The 24,785-nt window shown below is 48.6% G+C and overlaps 1 protein-coding gene across 1 annotated transcript in view; it reads right to left on the bottom strand.

Moving 5' to 3' along the window:
• The window catches only part of PTCH1 (patched 1), a 67,688-nt gene extending 43,719 nt beyond the window's left edge, over positions 1-23,969 (bottom strand). The window contains exons 1-2 of the mRNA XM_012640062.1: positions 23,627-23,969; positions 13,204-13,396 (exon numbers count right to left, since the gene is read on the bottom strand). Of these exons, the coding sequence (XP_012495516.1) occupies positions 13,204-13,396; positions 23,627-23,824 (391 nt within the window). The 5' untranslated portion in view covers positions 23,825-23,969. The remainder of the gene's footprint in view (positions 1-13,203; positions 13,397-23,626) is intronic.
• Between the last annotated feature and the right edge of the window lie 816 nt (positions 23,970-24,785).

The following is a 24,785-nucleotide window of genomic DNA, read 5'->3' as shown; positions in this document are numbered from 1 at the left end:
AAAAAAAAAAAAAAAACAAACCTTTTAGCAAAAGCTTATGGTGATCCACATAAAGATGATCTGAGGGACCAATCAAAATTTTTTTGACAAAATTCCAAGTCCCTCCAGGGAGGTACTGTCTCCCGCCAAATCATCTCTCTGTGAGAGGAACACAGAAGGCACCTGGGGCATGGCACACCCAGTGTGTTGAACACACGGTCTCAATACAGAGCCTTGGAAACAGGCGGTCATTTGCACAAGATATTAATTCCCCCCAAAGCCTCAAAAAGTCAATCAGTCAAAACAAATGACCCTTTCAGCCTGAAAAGTACCCACTCAGGGTCCAATTAGGAAAATACGGTCTGTGTATATGCGAGTGTTGCATTTGCATTTGATTAATCCCATGAGTTATCTAACAGCCTCTAAAAAGATTTTTTTCTTCCTTTTAGTTGCTTCAGGTCCTTTTTTCAACGTTGTGTTTAATTATTGTGAGGGTGAAAAAAAGTGCAAATCTCTAAAAAGGTGTAACTGCAAAATTATTTGCACCGCTCATTTTCTAAAATAAAAAAAAATCAGTAATTTGGGCAATTGGTTGAAAACTCACGGGCTATGAGTTTTAGTCAATCTTCCACACATCTCTTTTATTCATGATGAGCCAACTGCTGCTTAAGCTTCTGGGCTGTTCTCCTTGTGAGATTATGCCCTTGGGTATTACCATGGGAAAAATGCTAGGATCAGCCCAAAGGGAATTTGTCTTCACGGAGTGAGCCCAGTGAGATGACAACCACAAAAAAAGGAAAGCAGGACACATCCCCCTACCCCCAACCACCACCACACACGGGCACGCGAAGGGCTGAGCGCTGCGCAGCGCAGCGCAGCGCAGGTAGCCCGGACGCCTGCGCTGGGTTCCGTACTGCGCATGCGCTGGTGGCAAGCTCCCCCGCCCCCACCAGCTGCTTGTTGTGCCATCTGTTATCAGCCTCGCCTGGGCTATTCTCTCGGAATGGCTTTCCCTGAAGCCTGATCAGTTCACCGTGTCGGATGCAATCAGGTCAGCCTAGCACTCTAACAGCACTGGACCTGCTGCCTGTCACAGCTCCCAGAGCCACCAGCTCACAAGACATTGCATCTGTCGGGAAGATCTTTCTTGTTGGTCACTTGCTGCATGGCAAGAGCCGTGCACCACCCCACCTAGGACAAGCCCAAGGACGTTCTTGACTTCTTGCAGGACACAGGCAGAAGTGTCCTCCATCCCTCACTGCATACTTTCCAAGCTCTGAACTGTCCCGGGTTCTATCAAAACCTCACCAGAGTGTGAAGGTCTGCAGGCAAGTAGATGCACACCCAAGTCCCGTCCCTCTGCAGGAAGAGAGCGTGGTGTGACGCAGAGCAGCGTGCTCGCTCATAGGCCACGCTCCACCGGCATCAGAATCCAGGAACCAAGACAGCGTGTTTTTATCAAGTCCTAAGCTCTCAGTTGAGGCCTCATAAAGACTTCATTTAAAAAATAAAAACAGAAAGTAACCCAACAACAACAACAAAACCCAAGCGCTTCCATGGCGGGCTCTCCATCACAGCATTCAGGCTGTTGCATAACATTAACCCTAGTTCCCTTCTCCCAGCTTCTGTGGGGCTGACATCACCTCTCAGCTCTGAACAGTATTCTTGCCACTATCAGGCCTGGGCCTCTTTTCATTGGCCTCCTACTTGAGCACGCATGGGGGAAAAGACAATGCAAGTCCCCACCTTTGCACGCAGGCTCCTTGGCCTATGTGGAACACCACGCTGGCCTGATTTATCTCCCGCACTGTTCCTTCCCTCTGCATCTGTGCAGGGAGACGCACGTCACTGGGGGCCACTTTCATGATTTTGTTGCCATCAGGATTAGCTGGATTAGGAGCTGGTACATAAGGACCCCCTGGTGCCGTGAGGAAGTTTCATCACCGGGTCAGCGTGGTGTGAACTATATTCTGTCAACACCACCACTCCTTATAGCCACCAACCAACAAAAAAAAGGGGGGGGGTCTTGGAGGGAGATGAGGCAGAGAAAATGCTTCGAGTGCAAAATGTCCGAACTTGTCACAGCAATGACATCTCAAATGACGCATGATGCATCTCAAAGTGTGTGAGCCATTGCAGACTATCCTTTCAAATAAAAAACCCATGTGATTCTTTTTGTATCTACAAAGAATTTAGGGGTCTGCCGGTGGCAGTAGGTGGAAAGGGAAGTAAGTATAGGAATATTCAGAGGAGAAACAAAAAGCCCACCAAAAAAACTTCTAGCCCTTTTCTAAAACCAGTCAGGCAGTTTGGGAAGACAGTTGCACTGCTGAAACTTTTATTTTGTTCAAGGAGGCTAACACCTCCAAGTCAGTTAGTTCCTTTTCTTCCAAAGGACTACCACTAACCCATCCAGCAGGGACTTCCCCCCCTACCAAGAAGGAAAACAATCTGGGTAAGAGAGTAGTGGAGGGAATGGTGTGGGGGGTAAGAGGATGGGGAGAAAAACAAAACAGAACTTTTTAACTCCTTTCAAAATGTCAGTGACGGAAATTCTTCCTCCCAAGAAGTCATTTGGCCCACTTACCTACTCCATCCGGCCCCACTTATCTGGACCCTGCATGAAGTAAACACACAATCTGTGGAAAAAGTAATGGGATTTCTGCGAGTGTGTTCCAGAGTGTGTGTTTTATAGAGCAGTCCCTCTTGCACAGAACTGGGCTGTTCCATCAAAGCCGTATCTGTTATATTTCTGTCTTTCTCTTCTGTTTGGCGTATTCACCAACAAGAGAAAAGGAGGTAAGCTTTGGCGGCCCTGACCTGCAGCTGGAACACAATACTTTCGCACAGCCCTGCCGACCCCTGACATAAATTTTACACCGCAGCTGGCATTTACACACTCAGCATTACCATATGTATAGCTGCTCGGTGCTAATTATGCTAATCACCTGTCTAACTCGCTGCTGCGAAAAATGGTTGTATTTAGCAGTCCAGTGCCTACCAATGCAGCTTACTGTGTGGCTGAAATGTACATTCAGACGGCCCTGAATGGCAAGATTTTTCCACGTTGCTGGCTACATTCAGGCCTCAGAAAAATTTATTCAAGTCAACTGGTTTCGGTCCGCAACAAAAAAGTTACGAGAAAAAAGTGAGTGTGTTCTTGCCCTAACATTCTGGATCTGCTTGCAAGCAAAATGATAAATCAATTGGTGTGGGAAACAAAAAGGGAGAGAGATTTCTTTTGGGAGCCATGTGAAACTGTAGCCTATTTAAAAAAAAAAAAAAAAAGGAAAAAAAAAGGGTCATCCCATTCCCCAAATCTCTAGAAAGAGCAGTTAATAGATATTTAGCCCTAATCCCAATTCTCTCAAATTGCAAGCTTTGTTTGCAATTAAGCAAGGTATTAAACATGTGCAATTTTTTTTCTGGATCATGTGTAGACCAAAATGATGGTATCATATTGATCATTTTTTACTTATTACAACAATGTGTGAACCTCATGAGGAAAAAAAAGTTAAGAGGAAATAAATAATTTCTTAGGCAGCTAGGAAAAGTTCTTTTATTTTTTCTCTTAGAAAGGCTCTATTTAAAAAGAGGCTGTGTGATGTTTAAGTCTATTTTGTGAAGATCGCTGGTTTCCCACTAAAGGAGCAAAGGCAATTGGAGAATGGGGGTGGGCAAGATGGAAGAATTCAAAAAAGAAAAAAAAAGTGGTGGGAGAGAGAGGAAGTCAAGAAGCCTGCATTTTCCTTAATCTCAAAATTCTTGTTTTTATCATCACCATTTCCTAAAGCAGTTTTCTCAGATCATTCCATAGAATAAATTTCTTATATCAAGATAATATTAGCATCAGTATTTTAACAATTCCCTAAATTCAAACTGAAATCCCATTTCCTCCTAACTCACAAAACATGCTCATATTAATTTTTTTTTAAAAAACTCTGGGTTTAGTCAGTCTAAGGACTGCTTAGTGTTAGGTTATTTGGATGGCTAGATAATGTCTAGTCATTCCAATTTCCTTTAATTGCCGGCAGCATTGTAAAACACTTTTTACTGGAGGGTAGCCCAAAGTGCCCAGTTACTTTCTCATCTCCAAATGATCATCATTAACAGACGCCTTACTTTGGAAATTCAGAAAGCAGGAGTCAACTGGAAGGCCATTTATTTTGCAATATATCTCGGGCTACCGCTCAGTGTTATAAAATACCAGAGCAGCTTTGTGATCAACCTCAGCTTCCCACACGGAAGGTGCACCACTCAGCAGTCTTTCTCCCACACAGGAAGAGGCTGTGAAGGAAGCTTGGGCTCTCCTATCCCTGCTTCTGCTAACCTTTCCATTTAACTACCAGCAGGTGAAAAAGATGATGTTCACAGTAACTTAAAGATGCTGCTAGAATGATGAGAGCTTTCTTCCTATCTGCTCCCGACCCCCTATCCTGTCCCATATTTCATAAATGTATCTGATACAATGAAGCAACACTATTCAATCCACATCTTGATCTCTTTGGCGTCCCAATTCAAGTTGCTATTCTTTGCTATTCACAAGTGTTTATCTGGATTTTGTAGTTCCAAATCCTGGCTGTGCAGCCAAAAACACCAACAACAGGACCACTACTGCGCTCACTGCAAAGTAGAGAGCTTACCCCCTCTATCCCTCTCAATTTCTCTCTCTTCTTAAATAGGAGATGGACCACCCTGCTTCGTGGCACGGAGCGGTGTTTACATTGCAATCCTTGACTGTGTAATACATCTGGCATTTTTGGGCAGGATTCCTGAGCTAGGGGCCAGAAGCCCTTAAGCAATGATTTAAGGGGAAAAAAATCATGCACATTGACTTAACAAAAGCCCATTTCCAGTTCCTTTTGCTTACTTTTGTACATGTTTCATTAATAACTAAAAACTATCGTGGTTGCTAAATTGGGTAAGTCTACTGCTTCTTTTCATTTATCCAAAAATAAAGCTTGTGCTGTGGTATGGGGACTTGCTTCCCACTAGCCAGTGGCATTATGGGACCCACATGCAGTGTAGACTATTTGGGCCAACTCACACCTGGGTTTCTGGATTAGAAATAAGGTCCTGCCTCCACATTATAAATCTCTCCAACAACAAACTTGCCATTCATTAGCAGGTACCTGAGTACCCACCAACAATACAGTTTCCCTAACACATGACAGCTGTTTTTCCAACTACACTCTAAACCCCAAATAAGACAAAATAGTCTTATTTTTTCCTGAAGGGATTCGGGATAGGATGCATCTTTCTGTCCATCAATATCGTAAAATCTTCCACAACGGTCAAGTGGTTTCCCAATGGCAGCATTCAGCTGTTTTGGAAGGCCATTTCCGTCAAGCCTAGTTAAAGGGTACATGCAGAAAACATTAGACATTGCAGTGTAAAGAAAAAAAGCACCTCAAGTCCAATTTAAGAGAAAAAAATCTAATAAGCATTATCATAAACCATCCAAATTCAAAGACTGGAAGCAAAGAACAAGTAATAGAAGTGTTTATATTTTAATGACCCTCATTGTATCTGCATATTCAAGGAATGTTCCCACTGAGAAAATCCTGAGGAGCTTCCTTCTTTTAAACAGGCAGAAATGCCTCAGCTGACAAAGCCCTCTCTCTGCTCTCTGGATGTCAATGAAGACCTCTCATGAAGACAGACCATCTAAAGCGATGCAGTTGGCCAAAATTTAGATAAGGAAATCTGTCCTCTTTCATCTCTATCCAAGCTCCATATTCCCATTGGCTTTGGTGAGAGTAGGGCACCTGGGAGGGAATGTTATGGTTTGTGTTTCACGTGCCATCTCAGAAATTGCTACAGAACCCAATTCTTGCATAGTTCATATGCCACAATAAGCACAGGGGACCAAGACCAATGTCCCAGTCTCTTTGGCGGTTTGGAATGGATTAAAAAAAAACTTGTCAATGGATTCTAAAGTTATCTCCAAAGTCCACAAAAATGTCATGATTCTTCAATAGGGGAATCACATCTTCTGCTGACAAGAACCCACCAAAGAGTATGGTCTTGGGAGCAACCCTAACCAAGATAAGAATGCCAAAGGTGCAAATGGCAGTTCTGCATTTGGTATCTCCCACAGCTGTTTTGAAATGGTAAATTTTCTAATTCCTCCTTGCAGTCTGTGATTAACCAAACTTACTACCATTTAAGACTTCACACTAGTAACTCCAGAGATATACTTGGGAGGAAATGACTTGGGCAGTTTAGGGGTGGGTGGGTGGAAGGAAGGGCGGGAGGCAAGAAGAAGACCTGGAGAGAAGGAAGGGAGGAAGCACAGAAGCAAAGAAAACAGTATTACAATAATAGAATCATATGGGTATGGCAATTATTTAGCGTTGTCTTACATAGCTGGAATTCTCTCAACTTTTGCTCCCCCCAAATAGTGTCAAACTAGTGCCAAAAGTTAAAATACTGTACTGATGTAAAATGGCTTCTATTAAATCTGGTCCCCTTTAAGATAATTTTATAGTATTTCCGTATCCATTTTAAAAGCCAAAAAAACTTTTAAAGTGAAACACATCCCCCCCAAATAGAAGAGGCTAAATCTGGGCAGACAGCTGGCACAGCCACATGAGCAGCCCCCTTCTTTGCAGAACTGTGAACCCCACCCCCCAAAACAAGAAGGAAAGGAAGGGCAGACAAGTTCCAGCTTGCTCAGAGTGGACGGAGCTCTGGGGGTCACAGGCAGGTCAGCTTTGAAGGAGAAACCCAAATGAAATATAAACATGGCATTGTGGAAACCAGACAAATCCCCCATAGCTTGTCCAGCCAGCATTAATCTCGGCATCAGCTGTGGTGCATAATCCAAACAAACGGATCAGGCAGTTCATACATCTGGAAGCTGTCATCTTCTGGAACTCCAAGTGGCGTTATATGTATCTGAAACACCCCACTGCCTACTCTGGCCTCTAATCTTGTTGAAGGGTCAAGAATGGCAGGCAGCAAAGAGATACGAAGGATTCACAGGGCAACTGCCCTGTGTAGAAGGCACCTGAGGCTATTTGTTATTTTTAAAGCAATTATTGTTAGCTTCTCATTTTTCAATCGTTTTTCTCCAAATTAAGGAAGGAATACAACTGCCTCCACCTAAATGTGTGTGCCCACTATTGGAATCTAATAAATACCTATCTAAATAAACATATACTTCATTTTTATAAAAGTTTATAGGGGTCCAGGGAGCAGAAAGGAGCTGCATTTCATTCTCTCTCTATCCCTTGTGAAATGCTCCCCAAATGACAGCCCCAGAGAGCAGAAACTTGACAAGGGAAGTAAAAGTAGAGCCCATTCTGCCTGTCTGGCCTGGTATGTCTTAGTCCCTTGCTCCACAAGGGCTCCTGGGGGAGCAGGGTAAGTGGCTTGTGATAGAAACATCTGGAGGAGAGTGAGACCACCAAAGAGCTAATGCAGCTAGCCAGGCTTCTGAAAGTAGCTGTTACCTTAATATGGAAAAAAAAAAAAAAAAAGCCAGTGGTATCATCTATTAAAGCTTTTTAAAAAAAGAAGTCACCTTCATGCTAAAAAACTTTCAGCCTACTGTGGTTGAAATGCAATCAGGTCTTTCTGCAAAATTAAATACCACCCCCCCCAAAATGCTTGAATATCAAGTTTTTTCTTTCTTCCATAGCTCTTTCCTCTGGTGCTTTTTATTTGACACTTAATGTCATTCTAAGTAAAGAAAAATTAAAGTTTTAAATTATTACCATGAAAGAGAATTAGCTACCTGGGTTAGTAAATGTAGGGATGGGATAGGAGAGTTATCTTAAAAAAGACTAAAACTCTTTTGCATCTATGGCAATGTATTTGCAACCACAACTCCATATGTAATAAAAGTCTCCCACATGGACAGCCTGGGTCTCCCAACTGGAATCTCTTTATCATCTGAACCGGTGGTTCTCAACTGGGATGATTTTGTACTCCTCCCCTCCGGGGACATTTAGCAATGGCTGGAAACAGAAACATCTTGTTTGTCACAACCCAGAGGGTGCTACTGGCATCTAGTGGGTGGAGGCCAGGGATGCTGCTAAAAATCCTACAATGCACAGGACAGGCCTCCAAAACAGGATTATCCAGCCCAAAATGTCAATAGTACCAAAGTCGCAAGAACTTGCTCTAAATCGCAGGGGTGGTAAAGCTCAATTATCTCCGACAACTAATGGCCTCAGTTCAGTTCAAGAACACTGAAGGCATAATGCTAGCAAGGTACAAACTTGAAAGCACTTATACACATCTAGCATGCATTAAAAAAAATCATTCCATTTTTCTTTAAAAAAAAAAAAATGAAGCCACAATTTGCATTCTCCTCCCTAGATGCTGGCCTTCAGCAACGTTAACAACCAAACACCAAGGCAATATAGATTCATTTCAAGGCTGTTACTCTTTGCAGAAAAGGAAGCTAGGGGCTGGGCAAGCTTTTAGAAAAAACAAAAAGCTCAAAGAGATAAACGAACATTCTGTCACTGGAGAGTCTTGACAACAAATTTGTGTCTGAGACAGGGCTGGAGTTGGGGTTTGATATGAAGGGGAAAAGACAGGGAGACGGGAGGATAAAACTGCCAAACAAAAAGGAAATGCCAATGGAGAAATGGGCAAAATTAAAAAATAAAACAGTTCCTTTCTGCGGCTGGAAGAGAGAGATCCAGGAGAAAGTGCTTGTAGTTTTAGGGAGGACACCAGAAGCCAAATTATGAAACAAGCAAAGAATAGCTAGCAGGAAGACCTGGCAGCCTCCCAGCCAAACATGCAGGAGACTTTCATGACCCTTACAGACGTTCCAGGCTTGCTGGCTCCCACCTCAACCTCAGGGACCTGTTCTCTGAGCCTTTGCCCATGCTGTTCCTTTTGCCTGGAATCCCTCCCCTCCTCTACCCCTCCGTCCCTCTGCCTGGCTCAGGCCTCCTCCCCTTCAGGGACATCTTAGAAGGTGTCCCCAATTTCCCTGCCACCTTAGCACTGCATCCCTGCACACCAGCCTGTGTGCCTGCTGGATGGAGGTCCCCAAGGGCAGGAGCTGTGGCTTTTCACCAACATCACTCTGAAGCTTCATGAAGCACCTGGTGCAGAGCAGGCACTAAGAACATGTTTCTAAACGAATGTTTTTATTTTTAAATGACAGTCTCTCCCCCACCTTGCTGCCACCATCATGTGTTTCTGTAATAGATGTCCATTACATCATTCCACATATTCTTTACCAAACCTCATTACTCTGCTCACAAGTAAGCTAGATTTGACATTTTACTTTCAAATACTATAACCCTAAAACACCAGCTGGCATCCAACACATAACTGACAGTTTCTTAAAAGGCAATCATTGTATGAACATTTTAACAGCCAAAAAACAAAAAAAGAATTATCACCAATGCCATATATATATATATATATATACATATCTGTATACATATATGTATAAAATCTTTCTTATCTAGCACAGATTGGTCTGCACAGTGTGGCTAATATATTCAAATTATCTTTATAAAGCCACATTTCCCCGGCATGTTAAACAAAGCATGAAAGTCAAATCGAATACAACTTATCGAGTCCCTTTAATTTGCTGGCTGTATTAAAAAGATAACATTATTTTGGAAGATAAGAGGATACACAGAGTAAATCTCTGTGAATACACACACACGGGCAACTGATACATATATATGTCATTCTTTAAATCACAGGAGAAACAGCATTTTCCCCAAACTATCCAGCCCTCAGTACTCCTCTCCCCTTAAACTCTCAAACTGTCCTCTCTTCTGTTACTTTTTAACTAGGGAAATGTGCAACCTCTATCCATTCAGTCTGCATAGCAAACATTCAGTTCATACCCCATTCAGGTAAAAGTTCATGCCCAGAACCTTTACAGACTCTACTAAGAAAGCACCATCTAACAGACTTCTTTGCAAACAGTGATGAGGAATTTATCTAGGAGATTGAAGCACAAAAGGAATCTAAATTTGGAGCTATTACTCATTTCAATTATTGACCTCTACTGAAGGCTAGGACAGCAGGGAATTCTTACTCCTCAAAGCAAATGCTCACCCTACTTACTACTAACATGAATACTAAGCTCACAACATCACAAACAAGATCTCTACATAATTACCTCTACTCTGAAATAAAATTCAAACTGTAAAACTCTATGGTGGGGCCTGGCATGCCTGTAATCCTAGCACTCTGGGAGGCCGAGGTGGGAGGATTACTTGAGCTCATGAGTTTGAGACCAGCCTCAGCAAGAGTGAGACCCCATCTCTACTAAAAATAGAAAAAATTAGCCGGTCAACTAAAAATAGAAACAAAAAAATTAGCCAGGCGTGGTGGCTCGTGCCTATAGTCTCAGCTACTTGGGAGGCTGAGGCAGGAGAATTGCTTGAGCCTAGGAGTTTGAGGTTGCTGTGAGCCTCAGCATTCACTGTAGCCTAGGCAACCAGTATGGTGGCATCCCTGGTTGGGTTTACTTGCATTTATGAAACTGCTGCTGCTTCTCCAGGAGAGTAATCAAGCACAGAACGAATGAATGAAGGACAGATCAAAACCAAGGCAATAGGAGACCAAGTGGTTTAAGTCATTAGTAGGCAAAGTGGACATGGAGAGGCACACAGACACCCCATATTTTTCATTTGTAAAATGGGATAATAATTATACATAAAAACAGTACAGAAACTATCATGTTACATAAATAAGATGAAGATAATAATAGATAGCTACTTTAGTGAGTTACAAGTCATGTGAAATATATAATAAATGCCTGGTACATGGCAGTTGCTCAACGAGTGGTAGTATTAGTATTGAGTAAATAATATTTGGCCCAAGAACCAGTGAGTGAGCCACGCTGAAGCTGCCAAAGCAGAAATGAGGAAAGTGCTCAGAGGCCAAAAGTAGAGAAAGTGAGTGTTAGGTCTCAGGTATGTCTTCATCCCATCCACTGGGGAAAAAAACGCTCCACTCCCTAACTCCCTCTCATTATACTAGTGAAGCCAACTTAAGACTGCTAGGAAGGATGTTCATCTACTTTCCAGAACTTGAAATGAGTTATATTATGCAAAAACATAGTTATTTCTAGAAATATGCAATGTTAAGAAAATAAATCACACTACCTCTCTTTAAACTTGTTAGAGGTCTACTGAAAACTCATGCTCATAATTACACAAAATCATCTTTTGTCATCCTCATGGACTGGCAACAAATATAAGTTGGCCCAAGTGGTGGAAAGTGAACATATGGACAAGCAGGGACCTCCTGTGCCCATCCCCCACTCTGTCCTAGAACCCAAGGTAGCTCCCCTAGTCTAGCCAATCACACCATTTCCAAACTACTCGGGGCCAGCTGGCATCCCTCCACTCAGCTGAGGCCATCACTTGACTCTTCTTCCCTTTCCCACCCCTGCTGGTGTTGTGTCCCCTGCCTAAAATGCCCTCCTTCCTCCTCCTCTCTGGCTAGGTGTCCCCAGCCCCTAGTCTGCCTCACCACTTCCATGGAAGCTCTTTTTTTTTTCATTTAATTTTCACAGCCCATTTCAACTGTGAACCCAAATTTAATCCAAATGCGTTGAATCGTAGCAGTTTTATTGCATGCATTTGTGCAGTGTCTCACAAACTTCAGAGTCCCTCCCTTATGGTGCCTAACACAGTGCTAGCGACATCACAGGTGCTCAGGAAACTTGTTGCTAAGGGCATTTATAGGTGCTCCATAAAACCCTTCTTTTATCTACCAATGACACTGAAGCACTGAAGTGAGGTAAATTACCCTATGGATTCAATCCAAAGAACACTTTTGTATTAATTACCGAGCTACTTAAGGCAGGAATTTTTTTTGTCTTAATTATTTGGACTATTACTTTAATTGTCACTTCTCAACTAAATACTCCACCATAGGCTTGCAAAACACTGCAAGCTGAATCTTCATAAACAAGGCAAGATTAACAAAATATTTTCCAAGGTTAGTCTCCAACAGCATCCGGAAAGGGATCACTGAAGCAATTATACACATAAATCTTCAGCTTCCAAATTGTGTCTTACCTAGCTTTCACTAGGAATGCTCCAGATATTTCGGTTTGAAATGTCTACATAACTACTTCAACCCCCCCTTCCCACCCCCTTGCAAAGTTAAGAGATGCCCAAAGCAGTGTTTGGGGTTAAAATGTTTCCAAATAGCAGGATTCCTTACTTTCCAAAAAGATTTTTGAAAAAGAAAAAAAAAAAAACAATTGAAGAAAACAAAACTAAACTAAACAATCTGTATCACCAGAAGAATGTAAAATGTTTCCGTTTGGGGTAAAATATCTATTTTAAATTTACAACTGCTTTTCTAAGAAAGGCCTCAATAACCCCCAAATTGAGGAGCGTGAATAAAAGACCGACAAAACACGTCAGCGGGTTCCCGTGGCCCCTCCCTTCAAACCCGCGTTCTTAAAACACATTTCTTTTCTCAGCCCGAAAAATGCAGCCTTCCCCCAGAATAATGCCATTTAAAAAGCCCCCACCCGCGAGGAAACATTAATCTACTTTGCAAACATGCGTTCCAGTCCGAGCTTTACTATTTTTTTTCAACTCCTTCCCCCCCCACTCCCTCCTTTTTTTGTACCTTGAGACAAATGTTTTCTTCCCCCAGAGTTGAAAGCTGTCCAAAAACAGGACCACACACGCCGCCGCCTCCGCAGGCCCGCGCTGCGCCCGCCCCCCGCCCTCCCCAGCTCAGCGGCCGCGGCCGCCGGGGCCGCGCACACTGCCTCCAGCCCGAGGGGTGGCCTTTCTCTCCCCCCACTCCTTTCTCTTTGGACGCGGTGGGTGGGGGTGGCGGAGGGAAGGAAGCCGAGCTGGGGAGCCAGAACAGCAGAGGCCTTCCCCTGGCCGCGTCTCGGGTGCGGCCGAGGCGAGCGGCGGCGGCGGCTGCAGGCCCCGGGGCCCCCGGCCGTGCGAAGTGGTCTGTTCCGCGGAGGGGCCCCGCGCCCCCGCCGGCCCGCCCTCGCCACTCTCTCCCACAACACCTAGCAAAGCGCGGCGCCCCGAGTAGATTACAGCGCGGCCTTTGTCGGGCGGGCCTGGCTCCCGGCCAGGCGCCCAAACAATAAACAATTCCCCCTGGTGCGGGCAGGGGGTTTTCGCTGGCCACGGCCAGGCTCTAGGTGTATGCCGGCAAATATCTTTATCAATCGGAAGGAAGGGACTGGGGCTCCGACTGAGGGGTGAGCGGGCGCAGCGGCGGGCGCTGGTCTCTTACCTTCCACCCACAGCTCCTCCACGTTGGTCTCGAGATTAGCTGCCTTTAATCCCACAGCGAAGGCCCCAAATATGAGGAGGCCCACAACCAAGAACTTGCCGCAGTTTTTTTGAATGTAACAACCCAGTTTAAATAAGAGTCTCTGAAACTTCGCTCTCAGCCACAGCGGCGCTTTCCGGCCAGTAGCCTTCCCCTGGGGACGAAGCAGAAGGGAGGAGTGAGCGCCGGGGAGTCGCTGCCCGCGCGCCCACGCCCGCTCGCGCGCATCCGCCCGGTGATCCCCCGACAGCCGTGGGGGCCCGGGCGGCCGCGGTGCAGGGACTCTTCCTCGAGACTGGTACCCAGGCGGGCTCGAGGGAACGCGAGCAGCGTGGGGGGGCTCGGTCATAAATCAAAGTCTGGCTGCAGCGTGGGAGCTGCACCTCGGGAGCAGCAGGGCGCCCCCACGCGCGGCCTAAGCAGCATCCCTGAGTGTGACTTGGGGTGCTGGGGGATGGGCTGCAATACAGAAGGGGAAGCCAAAGCACGAGGAGAGAAACTCCACACAAACAGTATTCACCCCAGACCTGGGACGGGAGGGGCGGCGTCAACCCAGTGATGAAGCCCAGCATTTAAGAACTAGCAACCCACGTCCCCCTTTCCTGTAAGTCCTGCTCCATCTATCACTCCTCTCGGGGTGCCCGGCGGGGACGGGTGCTGGGGGCAAGCGCATTTTGGGAACAATGTATTTAGGGTTCCCCCAACCGGACCCCCGCCTACAGTGGTAGTAAGTGGGGATCCCACGTGGTGAGCGCGGCCAACGGAGCTCACTCCCGACGCATTTCCATAGCGTTAGGAGACGCTGTGTGAGCTGAATTAGGAAGTGGGGCAGCCATCTGCAACTTACGACAATATTTGTGATCGGAAGAGGGCAGCCACATGGATCTTTCCCTCCTCTCCCTTCCCTTCTGGTTAAACGTAAAAAACAGCCGAGTGCACAGGGGAAGGGCCCACGCCGGCGCAGGCGGGGGTCCTGACTGGGCGCAGGCTGCTCCCGGCAGCGGCGTTTCCCCGGCGCTGGCCGCGGCCCCGGCGGGCCCCCGTCTGGGTGCTCGCCTTCCCTGGATTCCACACATTTCAGCGAACCTCGTAAACACAATGAACCCGGGCGCTCGGCAGACCCGCACCGCGAATTTAAGGTGGCGATTTGTTTACAACTTTTCCTCCTCTCTCAGGTTCTGAGGAGAGGCAGCTCAAAAACTGGAAAAGAAGACGGGGGATGTCTTTTTCTGAGGATAATTTTTAAGGGAGCAGAGATTTCATGCTCAACAAAAGCAAAACCGGTTGCCAAAAAAGGAAACCACCTTTATTTCGGCTCCCTCCCCCCTTCCTCTCTCCGCCTCTCTCCACTCCGCCTCCCCCTCCAAGATGTTAAGAAATGTGGCAGCATTACAGGGGTTTAGGCTGCAAATAGGGAAAGGGGTGCAGGAGGAGGGAGTTCCAGGGCAGGGGACACGGGGCAGGGCACTGCCGCGGCCGTCCTCGAGGTGGTCCACTGTGGACCGCTTTCTAGTTCTCCGGAAAAGGCACGCCGGGGAGGGCGTGTACACACACACACATACACACATACACACACACACACACACACACACACCCCTCCACCCCCTGCGGATCTCAGACAGCCCTTTCCTCCCAGGACCAGAGGGAGGATTTGAATTTTTCTATCCCCACTTGTCTGCTTCTCTTCCTGGAGGGAGAGAGTGTGTGTGTGGCGGGGGCGATCCCAAAGAGGAAAAGGAGGGAAGAGAGAGTGCGACTGGGAGGAGAGGACAGTCTGAAATGCACCTTGGAAATCTGCTCCAGAGCGAAGGCGGCGTCGCAGTAGCTGGGCCGGTGCAGATAGTCCCGGTCCGGCGCGGAAGCGCGGCGCAGCCCCCCGGTCCGTCTGCGCCTCCCGCCGCCAGCCGGCCGGTCCGGGGCACCGCTGCAGCCGCCGCCGCGGTCCTGGGGCTCGGCGGCGTTACCAGCCGAGGCCATGTTGCCGCCGCCGCCGCCGCCGCCGCCGCCGCGGGGACGGAGGCTTCCCGGGCGGCCCGGCGCGTTGCTGCCGCCGCTGCGGGCTCCCGGCGCGCCTGGGCACTCGGCTCGCGAGGACGCTGCTGGCTGCAGGCTGCTCGGGCTCGGGCTCCGGTTGACAGACCTGCTGCTGCTGCTGCTGCTGCCGCTGCTGCTGCTCACACGGCGGGCGCTGCTGCCGCTGCGGCCGCGGCTGCTGCCGGGGAGTCAGACCCTGCGCCTTCCATTGCCACATTGCGCGGGGGTCCCGAGGTCTCTGCGGCCGCCGCTGCCCACATCCAGTTCGCGGGAGGGCGAGAGCCGGCGCGCCAAGCGAGCCTGTCCTTCGGGCGCTTCGGCGGCGCTTTTCGCGGTCCCCAACTCCCCCTACCCGCCCCCCGCCCCGCGCTGCGACCCCTTCACTGCAAAAAGGGACAGCAAATCCCCGCCGCTCCCGCGGGCCGCGCTGGCTCCCTCGGCGCCTCCCGGGTCGCCCGAGCGGCCGCGGAGTGTAAGCGCAGAGCCGCCGCCGCCGCGGGGTCCGAGGGTGCCCGGCGGGTCTCAGCGCTGCCTGGCCGGGGCAGCTGCCGCTGCTCCCGCTGCTGCTGGCGGTGGCGGCTCCTGAAGCTGCTGCTCAGGCTGCTCGGGCTCTGGCTGCTGCGTTCGCGGTAGCTGGTCGGTCCCGGACTCTGCTTTCTTGTGCTCCTCGCCAACCCGCTGGACCATTCTGCCCCAGTGCAGCGCGCTTCTCTCGCTCCCGGGACCTGGGGACTCCGCTCTGTGTGTGTGCAGCGGGCAGCGGCCGCAGCAGCTCCTTGATTCAATAGATGAGATGGAAGGAGAAAAAAAAGAACTCTCTCCATTTGGAGAAAGAGGAGGAGGGGAGGGGGTGGAGGGGGAGAGAGCGAGCGAAAGAGAAAAAGGCTGGAGCTCCCGCCCCCGGGGCTGTCAGATGGCTTGGGTTTCTGCAACGCGATTGGCTCGCGGAGGGCAGAAATTACTCAGCAAACATGACTATTATTAGCTGCTTAGCAACAGCTCACCAAAGTAGAGAGACCACCCAGGTAGGCAACCCCAGTGTGTGCATCCCGGGCTTCGGGGGGAGCCTCCGAGAGCGCCAACCTTCTCGCATGCAATACTTCCATTAAGGAATGCTCCCCCCCTCCTTTCTTATTTCTTTTCTTTTCAACTGTGTCTTCTTTTTGTGAGATGCCCTTTGCGCGCACACACGCACGCGCGCGCGCACACACACACACACACACACACGCGCGCATTTGCCTCGCGATAGACACGGGGGGAAATGTAATATTATTTTAAGCGCTTAAACAATTTCTGAAATTCCTCAAAGAAAACCCTTTCAGAGGCACCTTGGCCTCAAGCTGCAGCAAATACTGGGAGGTCCGGCTTGCATTCCCAGGCCTGCACCAATAATGACAGGGTGGTGGATAGTGCGCCAGTGTGTGCCAGATTTTTTTTCCCCTCTTCTCTTTTCTTTTATAGCTAAAGGGAAGACTTAGGCTCTCGCAGGGAACAACGCCTCGCATTAAGATAAACAAAATGGAAAGTTAAAGAGGAAAGCAAGGACGTTGGGAAAAGCCACCCTTTCTCAAAATTTTCCCCCCACTAAAAAAAAAACAGCAAAAAACAAAAAACCCACACAGCACAGTCCTGGTTTGAAGGAGTCAGTGTTCTATAAACGTGGAATCCAGACACCGAAGCAGTCTCGTGGAGCCACAGGCGTTTCAATCTGAATCTTTAATGTGACATAAGTAAAACAGAAACAGAATCCTTTTAACAACCCAGAAAAGCGAATTGTTTCCTTGAGAGAGAAAAGATTTCCTGATTATTTGGGGTTCATTTGGACCCCCCTTTTTATTAACCACATCCTTATATAAAAACAATTTTATATGAATTTTTTCCAAAAAACGGTATGCATTTATTACATTTAATAATAACATGACGTAGGAGAGAATAAAGGCTCTAATGTTAAGTTCATTTGAAACAAATTGTGTGCGGATAGCAAGAATTTGTCCCGACACTGCGTCCAGTGTCACCAAGAAATCCCGGGGATTCGCTTTCCGTTGAGGAACAAAACACGCGACCCTTTGGGGTGGATCCTGGGGGCAGACACGTCTACACAACTACGCTTTTTATTTTTTAAAAAAATTGCTTTTGGAAAGTGGGGTGTGTTTCTCTTACGTTTGCAAGTTATTAAGTTCCTCCCTGTGGTAGGAAGCAGACCCGCAAACCCTTGATTCTGCTTCATTTTAGTATTTGTTTCTTCTTTTTTCTCTTTTTTTAAAACAGGGTTGAACTGCAGAAGGACCCGCGGTAGCGAGAAGCCGACCGAAGCCGTGAAATGGGACAGTGTGGCTTTAAGATGCACACGGTGTGTGTTCATTGAAAAAAAAGAAGAAAGGAAAGGAAAAGAAAGAAACCCAGATGGAGGGAAAGGGGGAGGAGCGGGGAGAAGGCGGAGCCCACGCGGCCACGTGACCTCGGGCCGGGCGGCCTGAGCGCGCGCGCGTGCCCGGGTAGGCGCGCGCGCGCGCGCACGGATCCGGGACACCTCGCGCCCGCGCGGCCTAGGCAGAGCAGGTAGGAAGGTTGGTGCGCTGCGCCAGCGCCGGGCGGGCTCCTCGCCCTCAGCGCGGTCTCCCGACAGCCGAGGCGAAGCGCGCGCCCCGCCGGCGCGGACGGACGTGCCGGACGCGCCGTAGTACATTCCTGAAGGCGGACCAGCCCCCTTACGTTGCCCAATGGCCGCGCGGCCTCCCCGCGGCTGGCCAATGGTTGCGCGCACGAGTCTCTTCCATTCAGCGGCCCCGCGTTGGCGGCCCCGGCCCGCGAGGGGCTGCTGCGGGGCGCGCCGGCCACCGGGGCGGTCCACGCGGCTCCCGCAGGGGGCCTGTCCGCCAGCTTTCCCCGCCCCCTTCCTTCCTCTCCGGCGGTCTCCCCCTCCCCACTTCCTTCCCTCTCCCTTCTCCTTTCTCCTCTTTCACCCCTTTCTCTTCCTCCCCCATCTCTCCCCTCCCAGCCCAGCCTAGCCACCTTCCCTCTAGCCTTTTCTCCTTCCTGGTTTCACTGGGAGGCCCTCCTCCCTGAATCCCGAACTGGCAAAACGTGTGCGGTACCTGGGGCAGGGTAGGGTGTCCTGGAGAATAAAGACAGAGTAGAAGTTTGAGGGTGTTCACCGGATCAGGAGGAGGACCTGAGTACCCGGCCAGCGCGGAAATTCAAAACTCATAACGCCTAAGGAGCACGTGATTTTGTGAGTGGCTCAGGGAATAGCTGCTAAAATCCAGAAGGAAAGGCAAGCACCGAGCAATGAAAATGACACCACATTAATAAATAATAGTACAGAAAAACTGGGCTCGACACATAGCCAATTTAACCTTTGAGTATAATCCTGATCTTTATTATGTTTGATAGGTAGCACAAACCAGGAAAAGTGGTTTACTATTCTGGCTTTTCTTACCGAACAGTTCTGCACACATTTCAAGTCACACCATTTCATGATTGCTTCTGGAATTCGTTTTTTAAACACTTGGCGGGTGGTACCCCTAGTTTTACCTGTCAGCCTTTTTATATTTGAGGCTCGCTATAGCAAGGTAAGGTAACCATGTAGCCATGCACACATTGCTATGTTTGTCTTTTCAAATTTCTTTACAAACGTTTCAGACCAAAATATTTCATCCCAATCTTTTATTATAGTTATTTCAGGGTAGTTACTTGGATTATGGAATTCTAGAATGAAATTATAGACTGTGTACACGTAGTGGTTCCATATTACTCTCCCTGCGCAGCTACATGCCCTCTCGTTCTGCCTACTGCCACATGTGCATCATTTCAATGGCAAAGTCTCTTCCACTCATTTCCCTCAGTTTGACTTAATTCCTAAACGTTTTGAACGTTGATCCGCGAGGTTTTCAGCGCCCTGAGCCCCCTCGCCCCGCTGTTTGATAGGTTAACGTTTCAGCATCTCAGACAATGGTCCGGGCCTGTAAATTCTACCCATTGGTTCCAGTACGCAATCCTGAGCCTCGGCTCTAACAAGCGCTATCTTAATCTCCCCACCACCCCCACCCGCCGCTTCCCCTGTGGTCTGCTTTTTTCATACACAGAGATGAATTACTTTGAGGATCTAATTGGCCTTGTTTCTGTAACGTTTTAAGAAAGGGAAGAGGAGCCAGAGTAAAAGCCTGCTCGACTTGGGTGGTCAGGGCTGAGGCTGCCCCCAATTTGCCTCATTGCTGATGCATGCGAGTGCGACATTCCCAGCGATAATGTTGCTCCTAATCAATCTGCCCTTATTTACATTTGTAAGCATTGTTGGCTTTAATATGCATGCCCTGTGCAGGGGACCGCTGTGCCACACCGGGTTTGTTAACGTCAACTAACCACAAGGATTCCACAGACCTGAGATGAGGCTGATTGGAGGAGCCAGGCCTGCTAAGGTGTCTGGTAGGAAGAAAAGTCCCTTTAATGGCCTTTCTGCCTTGTGGCGCCCCTTGTGATAGCTACCAAATAAGTGAGAACTTGGGGCCTTATCAACCAGCAGGAGCTGCCAGACTCTAATGAAGCAAGAGCTGAGTGTTCCATTTCCCGTTTCCAAGTAAAGTTCATCTCAATGCATAAATTGTCATTTTTGTCTCCCAATCATGATCCAAGACTTCTCATTGGAGTCTGTACTTTTCAAAATAGATTCCGTAAACTCTCTCCTCCCTTCTGTGTTCCAGGCTTCAAATATCCATGGCCACACCACACACATTTAAAAAATGACATCAGATTATCCAAATGATGACACTGAAATAAAGCATCTGCCCTTTGTGTTGGGATGTTCCAACAGTAAGCAATTGTGGGAGCCATACTTGGTGGAGTTATGAAAAACCACAGTGAGATTTAACTTTCACTGGTTTCTCAGATCAAACCAAATGGGTCTTTAAAATCCAATGTAATTTGACTAACTTTTACAGACTATAAATGAATAAAAGGGTTAATGTATTCCAGTGATTTGACCATGGGGCCATTTACTATTTTGTCTACTGACATTCTTGTGACACTTTGTCTACTAACACTCTTTTCTAGAAATGCAAAGAATTGCAAAAGTTACATTAAGTCCCATGGTATTCTTGTTGAGAGGGTGGTATGGGGAGAGGAACTGGAGACTTGATGTAGTATTCTATTTATGCATGGGGAGCCCAGGATACAGGATGTGAGTGAGGGGCCAGGGCCTGAGCAGTTCCAAGCAGGTACCTTGGATGAGGGTTGAGTCTTGACTCAACTGAAGCCAATATGCCACCACATTTTCTTGGCTCCCTAAGAATGCCTTATTATTTTCTCATTGGCAGCTCTTGTATTTATTTAAAAGGTGATGGTAGAAAATGAGTCTAAAAGGTTTCAGGGAGGAGGGGGAAAAAGGATTCAGCAGCCACAAAATGTAACACCACTGGGCTTGTCTCCCCTCCCCTCTCCCTTTCACCTTCTGTTTCCTCCCCTTATTTCCCTCCTCCCCAGGCTGGAGGAAAGGGAACAGCTCTAGCCAACTTGTCAAAATAATGCTGCTAATTACCCCTGATCTCCTTTAATGGGAAGCTGCTCTCAACTCCACAAAGGAGTAAATGAAGGGTCTACAGCACAAACCCCACAAACCCGGGAGCACTGGCATTTTTTTGAGCTTACAGTGAGGGGGGGGGGGCGCAGCAGAGGGGAGTATCCTGAGAAGGTCCCAGAAATCCCCACATTGACTACTCCAGGTTTAAATACTAGCTTGAAAGGGGAATTAGACTTTATGCATTGCCAAAAGCTACTGGTATTCTCTTGCTAAGAATGTCACCAACTGCCAAGAGAATGTTCAGAGCCTACTATGAACTTGAAAGAAAATAGCATTGACCCTTGTATTGATTTCCCCCTTCTCTAAATGTCTTCTTAACCACTTTGCTTTACTTCAATGGATAGAGATGTATTCTTGAAAGACCCAGACTTTGAACATTTTTTTCCACTCTTCTCTCACCTCACCTCTGTATCTCCATCTAATATATCTATATCAAGCTTTGCGTTTGGCAGAAGGCACACCATTCATTTCAGTGATCTCTGCCATTGGGTCTTGCATGAAAAAGAAGCTGAGCAACATGATCCCTTTGACCCACTGCTGGAGCAACAAATTTATTAGAGATATAGGCATGAGAAATGAAAGGGAAGTAAAACAATTCCAGCTTATTGTGTGTCTTTCTTTCATACTGCTAATCCGGTTTACACATCACGCCTACACGTCTCAATAGGGCATTATACACTGTGGCAGAGGCTGGAGAAAATAAAAGGTGTGTGTGTGTGTGTGTGAGAGAGAGAGAGAGACAGAGACAGAGAGAGAGGCAGAGAGAGAGATAGGAATGAGGATAAAAACAGGGAAGACAGATATTTTAATCCATATGGATTTACCTTGTCAGTTTTTCTATCTGTAGAAAGTTGATGACAATTTATAAAACAGCCTTTTTTTTCCACAAAATAATTCCAAATGGGTCTAACTCCTGTTCAAATAGTTTGTCAGGTTATGACTAGATTATAACCAGAAATTAGATACACCTCTCACAGTGAGTTTGAAATGAAGCTAATACCCCAAATTGAGAATGGGTGTGTTAAGATGATGGAGCCTATTGGTGTCCACCTTCATTCAACATTTTAATTTAAAAAGATCATGGATTCAAAGACATTTTACAGCCTTGTGGAAGGAAGCTGGGTGACAACTGGAACACACAAAAACTCACAATTGAAAGCCCCTTGTTTTACAACATGGGTACACAATAGCACCTGAGGCAACAATTTATCCGGAGGTACCACCCAGAAATAATAAGTTTCAGTAACAAAGAATGACACCAAAAAGCAATGTCTTTCTTTGTAGGGGGAGTTAATTGCATGTTGAAATACTGTAGCCAATAAATAAATAAATTTAAAAGTTTTTAAAAAATTTGAACACACAGACTGCTGAAAAAGGACTATTGTGGTAGTAGTTCAAGACCTCGGTGACCCAATTATCTAATATTTACAGCCACCCATTGTGGGTCTTTATTATTTATGTCTAGTTCTTTAGCATTTGCCCTCCCCAGGGAGGAAGGATAAAAGGGAGGAAGATGTTTTTCTCCCAGGTCCAGGAAAACAGAGGTCTCTGAGTGTTTTCCATAGACAACAAATCTATATGGTTCTTCTTAGGTGATGGAAATTGACATCAGAAAACTTTGGACTTATTGCTAATGCACACACTAGGCATCATTTTAAACATGAACTTAAATATGTAGATACATAGCATATGTCACCCAGAGGCAAGCCAGTCTCTAGGGGTCTTGTGGTTCCAGAGTTGGGAACGGGTCTATAAGGGTCTGCATCAGTCCGGCCCACCTCCAGGCTCCCCTAAGCCGCACACAACACTCTCAGCAGTGGGCTAGCCGCCCACCTCTTTAATGAGTGGCAGGCACCAGAGCGCCCGAATCCGTGAGCAAGAGTCAACATATACCTCTCCTACCCATGGCCCCTTCCACAACCCAAAAATTCTCTTTGGCCCTTTTTCCCCCCAGTGTCGACGGGGAAGTGAATGTTGGAACTCCGGGTTTTGGTAAGGTGCTTCTCTCCCAGCCCCGGTTGTCCCACCCAACCAGGCGTCGGTGGAGAGCGTGCGCCAGTCCCCTCCAGCTGGTCTGGGCAAAGCTCCACCGAGCGGAGAGAACTTGCTTCCGTGCGCGCGCTCTCTCCCTGAGCCCCCCACCCTCCCCCCCGCGCTGTCACTCTCTGCAACAGCCCTTCCATCACCAGCTCTGTCTCCACTTGCGAGTCAGGAGCCACCACCAGGCTGATGAGCGGAAGCCAAGGTGGCGACCCTTTCAAGCGTGAAAATGGGATCCCAGGCGGCCCCCTCCGTGAGAATTCCCCCCGGAGCTGTTCCCCGGCCGGGCCCGCTGCAGCCAGTCCCCCTCCCCGCCCCGCGGAGCTGGCCTTGGGGGCGGGGGCCCCTGGCGTGCGGGCGAGCGTGGAGACGCGGGACCCGCGCTCCCGCGCCCGGGCGGCGCAGCCCACCCAGCCCCACGGCCCTGGCGCGCGGCCCGCCCCTTCTGCCCGGCGCTCGGTGCTCGCTCCGCCGTCCGCGGCGCAGGGCTTCCCGCGTCCCCGCGTCCCCGCGCCGCCTGGGGCGCACGCCGCGCGAGGGCGAAGGCGAGGTGGCGGCGGCGGCCGCCGCGCCGGCTGCACTCACCATAGCCGGCCGTCAACCCCTGCCCGGAGCGCGGGTGCCGATGGCGCGGACGCTGGGCTTGGATTTCACATCAATTCCTTTTTTTTCCTGGCCCCCCTTTCCTCGTCCGCTCCTCAGTCTTCTCCCCGTCTTCCCTCGTCTCCCCCTTGCCTTGTCGCTGTGAGTCTCTTTGTCTTCCCTGTCGTCGTCTTTTTCTTCTTCGTCTTCGTCGTCTTCTTCTCCTCCTCCTCCGTCTTTACAAAAGGAACGGAAAGTGTAAAAACCCCGGCGCGCTGGGCCGCCGGAGGCTTTCGGCGGAGTGCAGCGCGGACTCACAATTACAAGCCTGTTTCTATTAAGCAGTTCCATGGCCCTCGGCGTGGGTGGTCCGCCGCGCCATAGGCAGGACCTGTCAGGGTCACGTGACGGATCCGAAAACTTTACCCCTTTACAATAAACTCAAGGAAAGCAAAGTAAACTCGAGGAACGTGCTATCAGCACAGCCCTCCTGGGTAAACAGGCGCTCCCCTCCCCGCCTTCCTGGGAGGCGCCCGGCCCCGAGAGCTCCGGCGAGCCCCCGCGGCCCCCTCCCCGCCCCCCGCGGCCCTGTCTGCGGGGGGCCGCGGGGCCCGGGTCTCCGCTCGCCCGCTCGCCTTCCCCACCTTGTGCTCCCCGCGCCCCCCGCCTGCACGCATTATTTGCTAACATTTAGATTTAGCCATCTTGCCAGAACCCCGGCGGGGGGAGGTGCTGGGGGAGCAAGGAAGCTCATTTCAGCATCCCCAGCACTCCGGGAAACGGGGGGCGCCCAGAGAGCTGCAGAAGAACACCACCTTTCATGGCCTGCATTCTCTAAGCCCTTTCTGCTCGCATTCCCACGGAAGCGCTGAGAAGCTGGGAGCGTTCTAGTTGACAGGCCCACAGGCCGCTGGGGAGGCCGAGAGCCGGGAAAGTCCGGCAGATAACAAGAGCCTTCCCGGGGAAATTTTCAATGCAACAAGATGTGTGTGGATTCGTGTCGTTTCCGCTGGAGGTCTCTGGGAAGTAGTTACTTCTTAAGACACCAAGGTGGAGTCCCTTGGTAACCAAGATTGGTAGCTGGCTGAGGAATCACTAATTGATATTTGCTTCCTTTCCCTTTCAATTACTGTGGTTTTTGGGGTATGCCACCCAAATGCTCCCACCCACGGTGCCGTCCCATACGAGGCAAACTTGGGTGATTCGGTTAGCCGAGGTGCTGGTGGGTCCTGCGGAGGACGGTTCTCTCACCCTAAGTGGAAACGTCCTATTCAGGAGAGACCCTGCTGCAATGTTTAACATTTTCCCTGCT

Source organism: Propithecus coquereli, unplaced genomic scaffold (genome assembly GCF_000956105.1).
Source record: "Propithecus coquereli isolate 6110/MARCELLA unplaced genomic scaffold, Pcoq_1.0 Scaffold147, whole genome shotgun sequence".
In the NCBI taxonomy this organism is placed as follows: Eukaryota; Metazoa; Chordata; class Mammalia; order Primates; family Indriidae; genus Propithecus; species Propithecus coquereli.
This window is presented reverse-complemented; position numbering and strand designations above follow the sequence as displayed.